We start from the raw sequence: 12,708 nt of genomic DNA, 5'->3' as shown, positions 1-12,708 counted from the left end.
CATCTGTGCTGGTCTGCGCCTGAGCTAGTGTGGTTCACAGGAAGACTGCGCCCAAGAACATTCACTCCTTTCCCCCCCTCCCCCCCATTACCAAACTAAATATTTCAGAGAGAGCTAAATATTTCAAACCACAAGGCTTGTGCAAACTTGATTCCAATCCATGTGCGCAGAAGCCGAGAACAACGTGAAGCCCTTCGTCACATCCATACTGCTGTCCAGGACTGCAAATAAAATCAATGCCTTTGTTGCGACAGTTAAGATTTTTTTTCCCTGCATGAAGCATCATAGATCAATTTAAAAATGACACCACATTCTTCTAATGAACAAATTAGTGTTTAACTCATTTAACACACGCCTGTTGAACCGCAAAGAGATTCAGACATCTCCATTTGGGACATTTTAGGGTGCTTAAGTTATCCCTCAGTAGGCTTGGCTTCAACTCTCTAAAGGGTTTCAGTCTGCGTTGCTCATATCTCAGAAGTTTGGGAGCAGTTTGTAAAAGGTGAGCCACGGAGGAAAGCCCTGCTAGATGGATAAATCGCTTTCTAGATGGGAAAGTAAAACCCACTGAGGGTCACTGAGGATCTTTCCTCTTATGACGCTTTCACAGTCAGCTCAGATAAAAAGCCCTCTGAAACAACAGGAATGACAGAGACCAAGCCTTACCTGGCAGTGCTCTGTGGAACACTACAGCAGTGGCAGAATGCGTATGTCTGGGACACTTCTCTTCTCTATCTAAGCAGATGGGCCCTGTCTGGCTGAAGACTCCGGTCACTAACAGAGTCTGGCAGAACCTGGCAGAGCACTGCTGGAGGTCGTCTGTGAACGACTTAGGCACCAGCACTTTAAAATCCACCCCTCAGCCCTTCTGAGGCACAAAGGCACAAAAGTTTGCTCTTCCATTTTTTTTTCCCCAGAAACATTTTCTTCTTGTACTGCAGGTCTAGAGAGCGCGTGGGCTGTTTGAAGAGCAGTCCAAGGGCTATCCTTGAGAATTAAGAAGGACAGTGCAAGAGGGCCTCTGAAGACAGCAGTGGAGAAACAGGAATGACAGCCAAGCCCATCTGCTGTCTCACAGCGAGGGCTGCCTGGAACCGTGGCGTCCAATATATTTGTGTTCAAACGGGCTGCGCTAACACTCCAGCACAGCAATGCAAAATTTATCTGGAGCTCCAATTACACCTGGGATTTATTTAGGCAGATGCATTAGAGCACGGTGCCCTTTGAAAAACAAAGCACAGAGCAAAACCTTTTCAGACAGGTCGTCTGCAGTTTATGCAACAATCTATTGCTCCAGTTTAGTACACACCAATGAAAGTGATTTCTCTTTAAATTTACTATGTCAAATGTTGAAGAAAAATTCTAATGTAACCGTGTTTACTTATTCTGTAGGTTCTGAACACAATAATGGCATACTGAACTCCAGTACTGTACAGCATTTCACAGAGGTACAGTAAACATTTCATAGGAGGCAATACCAACAGGACAGCTGGATGAGGACAACATGCTCATGCTACAGAGGTTTGACGAATATTTTTCCCTTACATTGAGCGTTCAAATGTTTTAAGGATCCAGACCAAAACCAGCCTTACATTTTTTCAATCAATTAACAAAGTAATTACCAAATGAGCAAGATGGGCTTTCTATTGTTTGTGAACTTCATGTTATTAACCTTCCAGGACATTTGGAACTGCATCCTGAAATGCAAAAAGAAGTAAAAAAGTTCTACTGAAAGCTTCAGAATTTAACAGAGAAAAACAGTAACAAACTAAATATAGACAGTCTTCCATCACTGAAATCAAGTACTCCATCATACTGAGTGTGCCTCCAGGCACAGAGGAAGGATTTGTAGGAAGGTACAGTATGTAGGAAATATTTATAATACTTTGAATACTTTCAGGGCACAGTCAACAGAACTGCCATGTAAAGCATTAACTTTTTTCCCCAGCAAAAACCACTTCATATACCACAGTAGAAGTATGCTGACATGTTCCTTCACGGAAGAATACATCTTATTCGTAGAACCTCCCTACCACAAACTTCAGCCATGTGGTCATGGGTGGTGCTCCTGTTTCAAGTGTGAAGGGTTTTGCCGATGTGTGTCTAACGGCGAGACAGGGACAATGCCACAGCCTGCTCTTGCCCCAGCTACATCACAGCAAGTGAAACCCAGACGCTGTAATGTGCAATCACAAGCGTCCCCGCTCCAAATTCTCCCCATCCCTTTGGTTTAGAATAACAAATCCCGTCTCCAGCCCTGCTATGAAGGCATCCTCACCCTTCACATTCCAGCAACATGACAGACAGACGCGGTCCTGGCTCTCTTCAGTCTAGGACGCTCTAAAGTAAAGGTCAGAGTTCATCCTGCGTGACCTTTTCACTTCACCATGCCTCCACCACAACCACCATCTACACAACACCAGAAAGCAGTCTGCACATTGTAGTCCACGAACACAGACTGTGTTCTAACCTTTCGCACCTTTGAAAACAAAAAGGAATGTCTATTCACAAAGAAAATCCCAGACACTCCTTCACGTGCATAAAGGTGTGCGGGTTTGCTTGAAGGACAAAGCAGTGTTTTCATTTACCCAACTGTTTCCAAAGATTATATTTCCTCCCCCTAAAAATAAAAAACCCACATATTCGACTCCCTTTCCTATGCACACAGCTTAACAGCCCGTTTCCTAACAATCACCTTCTTTCAAACAACTTCCCTATTTCCAGTCAGAAAGCCGTCCCATCTCTGGGAAAACAGCAGTCGCGACACTCCAGGTGTTCGTGCAGCTGTGCCTTAACCAGCGACTCCTGCAGAAGTGAGGGTGCAAAACACAACCCCGAGGAAAAGGAATGGAATGGAAGAGCAGACTTACAAAGCAGTTCAGCATAGAGCAGGAAACACGCGCAGCCAGGCTCATGTTCAGAGAAAGGTGGGCTGTGCCGGAGAGACCCACAGCCAGGGAAGCAGTATGGCCAGATTAAACAGTGCCGGCAAAACCATTCTTCCCCAGCACTGCCCTGGTCCTCACGGCAACCCCCCTCTGCCCCTGCTAGTGCTGTCCTAGGCCTCCGCAGGCTCCTTCTGTGTCTCAGCGGCAGCAAACAACAGGATCGTCCATGACAAAACAAGGCAGATTCCCCTCTCCGGTCGGCTGGGATAAAAAACAAGCGCGCCAGCAGGTGCACAGGCAAACAGCAAGGAGCGATGTGGAGACAGAGAGAGAGAGAGGGAAGGGGAGGGAGGGGCTCCCGACGAGACTCCACCTCCAGCTAGCACCCCCTCTTCTCCCCCCTTCCTCCCTCTCTCACTTCATCCCCTCCCCAGCCCCCTCCTGATCCAGCCTGCCTCCTCGCCACACGACCTCCATAGCGTTGTGGAAAACACGGCCAGCAGCGAGAGGATTGTCACGCCCGACGTGCTGCCTGGAGAGCAGTGGAAGGCAGAAGGATACAGAAATCAAAATCTGTGTGCCTGGCAGAAACAGCAGCTAGATTCTCTTGTAAAGACCCAGTATTCTATCCCACACCCTCGACCAAAACCTACTGTAATCCTGACTGACACAGGCTGGCGACACAAGCTAAGACACAATCTGCTTCCCTGAAGGAAGCCGCAAGGAACTGCTCACACAGAGGACCTGATGATGCAATCGTGTTTATTTACGAGACGAGTTAGGGTGGGAGAGGAGGAGTGTGCACACAAGTGACTGATGGCTCTACGTTTCGTTTTCCTTTCCTGCTGTGCTAAGCTGCATCTTCCTGTTGCTGTAGCACCTTTTGCAGCAGCGCACGTCAACATTTAGCACCGTCTGCGAGGCCAGAAGACGGCAGGAATCACCACTGAGCATCAATGACACAGCATTCTGCTGCACAGTACTCTCTCTCTCTCTGCCTGCTTCCTCCTCTACTGTCCTGGCCCATGCTGTGATGAGTCACTGCCACAGTAAACTGCATCAATATCACACACTGCTGCAGAGCTCCTGCACACTGCAGCAGCTACAGTACACTACATGCGGTACTGCAACGCTGTCCAAGGGTCATAACTCACAGCTGCCTTTAGGGAACATTTACTGCCCAACTGGTATATGGTATGTCTTTTGCAGAAGCATATTTATCGAGCCGGTGCTGGACATCTTAAGAGCTGCACGTGACTTGGGTTGACATTGAACTGTTCATATCACTAATGCATTGGAACTGTCAGGTGAAACATTTTCATATAAAAAAGAGATACCATTTTTAAGAGGCAGACAATTTAATGCATAGTCAGCTTGCAAAGTGGGGAGAATAGATCTTCTATGATTATATTAACCATAACCCTGCAGCTAATCAAAAACACTGAAGAGAAAGAATAGAGCCAGACATACAATTAATCTTTAGTTATTTTCGTCTTAAAACCAGCATTTCCAAGATTTTCAGCCTATGCCTGTTTAATGCAGAGAGTTTTGGAAACTGAGGCCTTAAGCGATTTTTTTGGGTTTAAGTCAATTAATGCATTCACTTGCACAAACTAAATCTCTTAGACAGCCAACAAGCAAGTAAAGAGTGATACTGATTGGCAAAACCTGCCAGCTACTATGGTATAGCTCTCTTTGTAGAGCCGCTGAGCCACTAAGTCATTAAACACTGCATGCACGTTACTGCAAACCACATCAAAGCATTTTAAATCTTTGGCCTGGGAAAGACCACACGATATTCAACTCACAAAGCTGAATTTTGTGTCTGTGCTGCTTATTCAACGCTACAGCCAGAGGATGCTGAAGTTCCAACCACACAACGCTGGGAAGCATGACTCATTTCTGCGCCGGCTGTGCCAGCCGATGCCCAGTAGGGGGGCAGAAAAGCCCTGAAAGCTGCCCCTTCTTCTCAGACACATCTGGCAGTGGTAGAAAAGGCAGCCTGCCCCAGCTTGATACAAGAATGCCAGCTGATGACATGTTTTAAGAAGTCCTGTTTAAAATGCAAAGCGTTTTTTTTTTTAGCCCCATCAGCTCTTTCCAGTGGGAACAGCACCAAACCCCACCTTGCAGGAGATGACATTTGTTTTTCCTTTCAATCCACCCCCCACCCCTGCCCCCAACACACAATTTGGAGTTTCACATTTTTAATCTCCTCATCTTGCGCAGACAGCCAGCGTACCAAGCGCAGGAGAGATTAAGCGAGTGCACTCGCAGCCTCTGACACATGCGGTCAGGTCATGTGCTTTTCACCACGTGAGCCTGCATGTCAACATGTCCGAACCAGAAGGCAGCAGGATGGATTTTTCACTTATCATAGTGCATGTTGCCCATTGCTTTCAAGCCCCTTTGTCTTAGGGTCACAGTTCTGGGTTACAGGACCAAAGCAATTTTCCAAACAAGTACTTATAAGTACAGTGCTGCTCAGTGTATCTCGATGTACAAGTGCAGGATATGAAACGAGCTGTCTGGGGTAAAGGTCATTTGCATTGGCTGCAGTTATTTCAAATCCTGACTGAGGACCAGGAGGTGGGGATTTTTACATCTCATTGTACCTCCTTGTCTGTAATGATGCAAGTTAGATTTTCCTGCTACTTGTAACTGTCAATTATTGCATTATGTTTGTCATGGGATGACTCCCACTGGTCCCGAGTCATGAAGATTGTGCAGTAGTCAGGACACAGCAGACCTGGGCAAATCCGCTGGAGGAAAAATAAGAAATGCAACGTCTAATAACCTGTAAACGATTTGTCCCTGGTTGATTTACAATGGCAATGTCACCGGTAACCTAACCTAGGTTTGAGTCTAAAAAATGCAAAGCAGCCAGAGATCAGTAGGAAGAGGAAGTGGATAAATGTGCCCTTTTATAAATCACTACATTTCTTGACCTGTCTTTTACCTGGATTCCCTGGGCAGTAACAGAAGCTCTCTCAGAGTGTCGGGGCTACAGAGAGAGCGCTTTACACACGTCTCCACAAACAGCAGAGCGGTCACATGGTGCAGGCCATGCGGTCAGCAGCCCTCCCCTGGGCAGTATATAAGTGCCTGCTGCATGCCACCCGAGCCCAGAGGAAACCCACCGCAGATCGGAGAGCAAGAGAGCTGGGGTTTCCTCCGCTAACCTGGTCAGAGCCCCACGCGCCTCTCAAAGCCTGAACAACCTCCGTCCGTTCAAGTGACCTCTCTCCTTATGGAACAGCCTCTTCCATTTAATAGTGTCACAGAGGACCAGTCAATGGCTAGAGAGTTTGCAAACAGCTTCCCCAAGGGGAAAAAAAAGCTGTTTAATTTTTATTCTTTAGACTTACGAGGTAATTCAATTTGTTCTCAACTGACATATACAATGGTGACATGGAGGTTTAGGACATTTAATGGAGCAGTTTTGTAATGTAGAAAAGCATTTACAGGAGCAATGAAAGTAAAGTGCTTTGCTCAAGGGTACAACAGCAGCATCCCACCTAAAATTCGAACCCACAACCCTCTGGTCTGTACACATAACCACTGCTCCACACCTTTTTTTTAGGGCTGTGTGTTTAGCACAGGTTCATTGTTTCCAAAAGCAACAACAGCACAAAACATGCAGGTGACACTGTCATGGATTTCATAACCAAGCAGGTGACATCAATTCCTGTTGCGAAACAAAGGGGACAATATTTACCTGCACATCTGACTGGAAACTGATGTCAGACCCAGTCAGGCTTCACAGCTGTTCCAAAGCAATTCAGTATAGAGAAAACAATGAAAGGCAAAATTGCCCTATTGTTCCTTTCAGTTCCTATTAGAACATGGCAAAGGATGAATTACAAAAGGACAAGCTCTACACTTGTTTCTTGTTTTTGCTGATAGGTTCAGTCCATGTAAACTCAATTTTGTTCCGCTTTCAGGTGGAAAATGATAAAAATGACTTAATAACAGAACCCCACCCACCTCTTTTTTAAAAAGAAATCATTGGACCTTTAGAAGGGTTTCCAGATTCTCTGCTGTTAAGACTTGCAAGTAAAGACTTGCAAGGTATTGCACAGTTCACTCACACTGCAGAACAGAGAGGCCACACACCTTCTCAAATTGTGCACTAGAATAAGGACTTAAACAGTGGATTATGAACACAGATCACAAATATCCAATTTTTAAAAGTGAAAATCTCCGCAATTTACTTTTTATTTAAAAAAAACCAAAACACCATTTTGCCTTGATTCACCCTAGTGGACTTTAATGATAAAATAACCAGCGTTAGTCCGACCGCACATTTAAGAACAGGAAACTAAAGTTCTAAATCATCACAATACCATAGTAACTCTCAATAAGGTAATCTCTGCATTTAATTTATCAGACTTTGAAGGGTTTAAATAACAACTGACCTGTTAAATTAGGGAAAATAAAGACAATGGATACAGTTAGCTGTGGCTTCTCTAATTTCCTCATTTAATTCTGAGTAAAACAGTTCCACAACAATTATATTTGACTGCATACTCACGTCAACATCCTAAACTAATGTCAAACTCCAGTACTACAGTATGCTGTTCCTAATAGAAGTATATTGAGGTTTTTTTCTTTTTAACCTTGGGTGCTTGTCCCTTAAACGACAGCTTGATTAGAATATATTTCTTCAAGTGCCCCACAGAATTTACAGAATGCAAAAATAATGCTACTAGAGGGGAGACGTTTTAATTTGATGTCCTAATAACAGCGTTCATCCTGGTTTTCCAAACAGCAGCCCCCTCGTGCAGCTCAGCAGCCATAAGCCTCTGACTTGCAAGCTGGGTGTGCAATGAGGGTGAATTTTATTCCTATGAATGCAGGCAAACCTAATGTTGGGTTACTGTACCAATACACTGAATAATTATGTTTAGAGGTCCCAGTCTCACTAGATATGCATTTAAAGAGAGATCAGGAAACTAGCCTGCCTTCTAACTCCTAGTAGAACACCACAGCATTCCCTCTGGGAGCTTTCTTGCTTAATCAAGTCAGGCACACCCTCGCTGGAACTTATTAGCATACCCCACAGGACAAGTGCCATCAGCCATTGATCCATTATGGAATATGCCTTTGATAAATGACTAAATCTGAAGCTCCAAACCAGGGCAACTGTACCTCTCACGAGACGCAGGATTTAACAGGAAAGGAAAGAGCTCAGGAAGCAGAAGAGGGACAGATACCATGATTGGCTGTACTGTTTCGTTTTGGAAAGATGCTGATGCTGTTTGAATCTGTCACTCCCGTTTAAGCTAAAGGTGTTCACGGAATCTGCAAATTAACAAGATATCTGGTGAATCTGGATCCCCTTGGGTCATACATCTAAAATGGAAGACTTCCTCTTTTTTTGAAAAGCCTCCATTAACACCATTAAGATGAAATAATATTTCAAGGATTATTTTGAAATGCTAAATCAACAACCGTGTTAACTGGGAAGCCATCTGCTACAGCAAACGACTAGCGGGAAGATGTGCTTTTAATTTGTTTTTAATTCAATCACAATAATGGCAGGTCACGCGTATGTGTCCATTTCTTTCCGTTCTGCTTCGGTTTTATTCATCTCACACTGAAAACCATGATGCTACAAATATGAAGGCAGAACGCACTGTTCATGCTGTACGCATGAATGTTTTATAAACGGTTTAGAAAACCAACAGACTTAACTTGGACAGAATTCAACATCTGACTACTACTCCAAATTTTAATGGTTTTCTCACTGAAGCAAAAAAGTAAATGAAGACACTGTACAAAACTATATCCAAGAATCCCTGGATTCATATGGCAAATAATTAAGGAAACAAAGGAAAAGTGATATGTAATGGAAATTTAAATACATGGATAATCCATACAGCATGTTTAATTATAGAAATATGCTAACCAATTTGCCCTTTGTTCAACACAGAGCTTTACATCTTGACTCTGTGCACTCACAGCTTGTCAATGAAGGTATGTGGAAGGATGCTCCAAACAGCCTGGAACTCGTCCCATAATCTGGCCAACTTGCTTAGCTAGCTTTGCAGTATACACGCAATCCTGCGTGACCCCTGGTGTTCATGTCAGGACTTTGTGCACACCAAGGTCTGCCAGTGTTTATAAGCCAAAGTTCCTCCACAAACGGGCTGCACACTTGGGGTCACGGTCGTGTTGGAAGGCAAATGCTGGACCTGTGAGACCTGTCAGAGGACAGGTTATCCTTTATTCCACGGAAATCCCCGATACCCTTGGACGAGACGCACCTCCGTTCTACACTGTTACACAGCTCTCCACTGCGCCTTCAAACGAACTGCCACTGATCACTGCCAAACAGATCCGACTTGGATTGGTCTGCATTATCTTCTACCAGGGCATGCTGCCTTCCTAAAGCAAACACCCTTCCTTTGAGACTAATCTGTGCTCGTACGAATTTTACTTTTTGGGAAGAAATATTCTGAAAGAACTCCTCTATGGCAAAGTCATTCACAAGATCAACCATCAAACAGACTCTTACTGCGGGGAATGGAGTATCAGGATTGGCGAGCCTGGATCTCCTTCCTCAGAGAAAAACAGATGGAGCTGGGCTGCCATCTGTCGATAGGAGTAGCCTTCATCAGCTAAAACTGATTTCTTGAAACTTGTCATGTAAGATTTCTTCCCAGGAGCAATAGCCTTCTCCTCTACAGTCTCACCCGTCACGCCATCAGTAATATACTGCATTAGGCAACACTTCATTTTACAAAACATACACGTTAACCTGCTCTGTGCTTGCCGGGATAGACTCAGGTTCCCCCATGACACTGAACTGGAAGAAGCGATGGGAAAATAGATGAATGTGAATCACTATGAATGCTGAATTCCCAGAGCACGCATCATCGCGTCCGTGTTACTACCATGATTGTTGGATGAGCTATCTGCCGCTGAACAACTCCTGCTCTCCGTCTGCTGCACAGAAGCTGCACAGTATCTAATCTCTGCTTCAAACCCTCTAGCAGGGCAAAGCTTCTCACTCTCTATTGCAATTCATTTCTTTAACAATTACATTCAGAAGCACAGACCACAGAGCTCCTGCCAGCACTAACACTCGATATGCAAAGGCTGACTGAATTAACACCTAAACCTATATAACAAAAAGTGACCTCTCTGTAAAATGCTCCTCAATTAGTAACGGGGAAGCCCAGTAATGCATAACTATTGCTGCTTCCTAATGAGCTTTCCAGATTTTTGTTATAGATTTCATAAGCAGTGAAAATAAAATGCTGAGTACCGATATGAAAGCTTGCAGGAAGACGCTCATTACACACAATCAGACTCACTTGTTAATGATCCAACAGTGAAACTTCACAACAATGAGGCTGGTATAATAAACATCCCAACTCCAACACACTAATGCAATGTTACGCAGTAAACTCCAGTTCATCTGATGAGCTCAGCATGACGGGGTTAAAAAGATCTCACTCACTTTTTGCACATTACGTTCAGAAGACTTAATTGCCAGTTTCACTGTAGCTGAAACCCTCATTGGAGAGACAGGTTAAAAGGAATAAATATCCTTCCAATGGCTACATTTGTTCTTCTCTCCCTGACAGCATTATAAACCTGCAGGCTTCAGGCAGGCTGTGAGGGTCACTGTAATGCCAGGAGCTGACAAAGCTACCCCACTCCACCCTCGGCAGCACTCAGCCAACCAGTGAACTGACCCAGGCTCGAACCCACGACCACACAGATCATCACGCGCTTGGCGAGCACCTTTATTCACTGAGCCATTTGGGGAAAGTCTTAATCCTGGCAAGCAGAGAAAAAGAGGGATCCAACACAGAGCTTTGGAGAGCTTTTGGAAATCCACCAATCACCAAGAGGTACACAGGGTGAAAGGAGTCCTCAACTGTAAGCCCAGAGATAGACAAGTCCATAAAGATAGCATCTTGAAGACAAATACCATTTAACTCCAGACCAGAACCCTTTCATAAATTCATTAAACTATTAGGCCACAAGTACATCATTAAGGAAACTGTTACATGCTGTTTTTGGCTGTGAATTTGGGTTTGATCACATTTTGCTTTAAGAAAAAGGAGATTCAGCCCTTAAAACAGAATAAACACAAATGAGGGAAATCATGTACAGAGAGCTTTCCAAGTTTATAAGAGGATCTCTTTTTTTAAAGTAGCCGTCAAAGATACTTTAAGTATACAGGAAGAAACGCTTCTTTCTATATACAGATGAAAGCAAATGAAGAGAACTCACATGCATGCTTGTAGGACTGTCATTCAAAACCTATTACTGTATTTCCTAAAGCACCATTTGCATGCAGTATTGTAAAAGATCACATAGACACGAGTTTAATCCCAAACACAAGATTCACAAATAATTGATTTCACAAGACCTTTTAATAATAGCTAGCCTGAATTTCAGCAGAAATCAAATATTAACCTTCAGATCTAAAACATGCATTATTAACATTGGCTACAGTACAACATTTCAGTAAACAAAGATTCCAAAGCCTTCCAGAATGCTAGTCAAACAAAGCTCCTGGACAAAGATGAATGACTTCATTTTTATAGACTGCTGCTTGTATTCATTGGTGTGGCATCAAAGAGAGCATGACAATGAATTCCAAAGGTGAAGAGTCTCAATGTCTTTGTTTCCTAGCAGAACGTAACGACAAAAGGACAGCACTGCAAACAGACGCGCTCACGCGCCATCATCCACAGGTACGGACTGAGCTGAAGAAATGCAAGACCTCCAAACCTCAGAGGTCCAGAACATCCTGAGTCAAGTCCTGCAAAGCAACGTTCAATTTGCTTACAAGCTGCGCTGGTCCTGAATTCAGCCTGAACTGAGAGAGCCCTGGATATAGGACTTAAACCTATAACAGCAATTGAATTAGCTCACCATTTGTTACTGAGCTACATCACTGGAAGAACCCTTCCATCATCCAACATCTGCTTGCATTAACTGTAACCAGTTAAAATGGATCTACAGTAAGAAGCCAGAAATTCTCCATTCTATCCATTCCAATCAACTCACTTTAATTATAGAGACATTGATTGAGGATACGAGAGGACAAATTTATTTCTGTTCAAAGACGACCAAAATTAACCCGGGATCTCCTGACAGGACGGCCACCGCGGAGTGTGGCTGGACTCACCATGATTCCAGATGTTGCTCTGCACTTGAGCTCCCAGGTGCAGCTTCACCCTGCAGCCTCACGCCTCTGTCTCCTGCTGGTGAGAAACAAACCCATGAACACCTCCCCTCTCAACTGGCGGCAGGCAAGTACAAAACATTTCTAAATATTTTCACTGCAGGATTTTGGCACAGCAGAATGATTACTTGTTTGATTAGCTGTTAATTAATTCAGGTCTTTAGCTGAAAGAACAGCACTGGAGTACATTGGCCCCAGTACCTGTTGGTTCATGCAGAAACAAAGTATAGCTTGCAAAGCAGCGCTCAGTGAAATACGCCTTTTAGAGCTAATAAATGTATTTTCCTTTAGAGTGCATATTGATGTTACTACAGTATGTAAGCAAATGTAAGCGCATTTGGTTGCTAGGATCTCAACCAGCTGTTTCTTAAAAATAAACAGGATACTGGCTTCAACAGCATGGCTGGACATCATGTTCCATTTTTCTACAACACTTTTGAGCTACGCTTCCTCTGTAAAACCGCTCTCAGCTTTTAATGCACTTCCTGACAGTTTCCCGTTGCACTGCCGATTCTGAAGAAGGCCTGTGGGTTGACTTGGGCAGTGCTTTTGAGGATTTGAGGATTTGGAATACTTTCAATCAGATCCTCTGGCAGCTTTCTCAGGCTA

At 44.0% G+C, this 12,708-nt stretch overlaps 1 protein-coding gene across 13 annotated transcripts in view; it reads right to left on the bottom strand.

Moving 5' to 3' along the window:
- Positions 1 to 12,708, bottom strand: part of mtmr4 (myotubularin related protein 4) — a 68,732-nt gene that overhangs the window by 40,360 nt on the left and 15,664 nt on the right. For 6 of the 13 annotated variants that reach the window (XM_088906808.1, XM_088906812.1, XM_088906809.1 and 3 more), the window contains exon 2: positions 12,043 to 12,118. In XM_088906808.1, coding sequence (XP_088762934.1) covers positions 12,043 to 12,045 — 3 coding nt within the window. In that variant the 5' untranslated portion in view covers positions 12,046 to 12,118. Of the gene's footprint in view, positions 1 to 2,033; positions 2,136 to 2,870; positions 3,598 to 12,042; positions 12,119 to 12,708 lie in introns of those variants that run through there. The other 7 variants (XM_088906806.1, XM_088906810.1, XM_088906804.1 and 4 more) reach the window with 4 other exon arrangements.

This window comes from Atractosteus spatula, chromosome 27 (assembly GCF_055471065.1).
Source record: "Atractosteus spatula isolate fAtrSpa1 chromosome 27, fAtrSpa1.hap1, whole genome shotgun sequence".
Classification (NCBI taxonomy): Eukaryota; Metazoa; Chordata; class Actinopteri; order Semionotiformes; family Lepisosteidae; genus Atractosteus; species Atractosteus spatula.
Note: the sequence above shows the minus strand (reverse complement) of the source record. Positions and strands in the feature narration are given on the sequence as shown.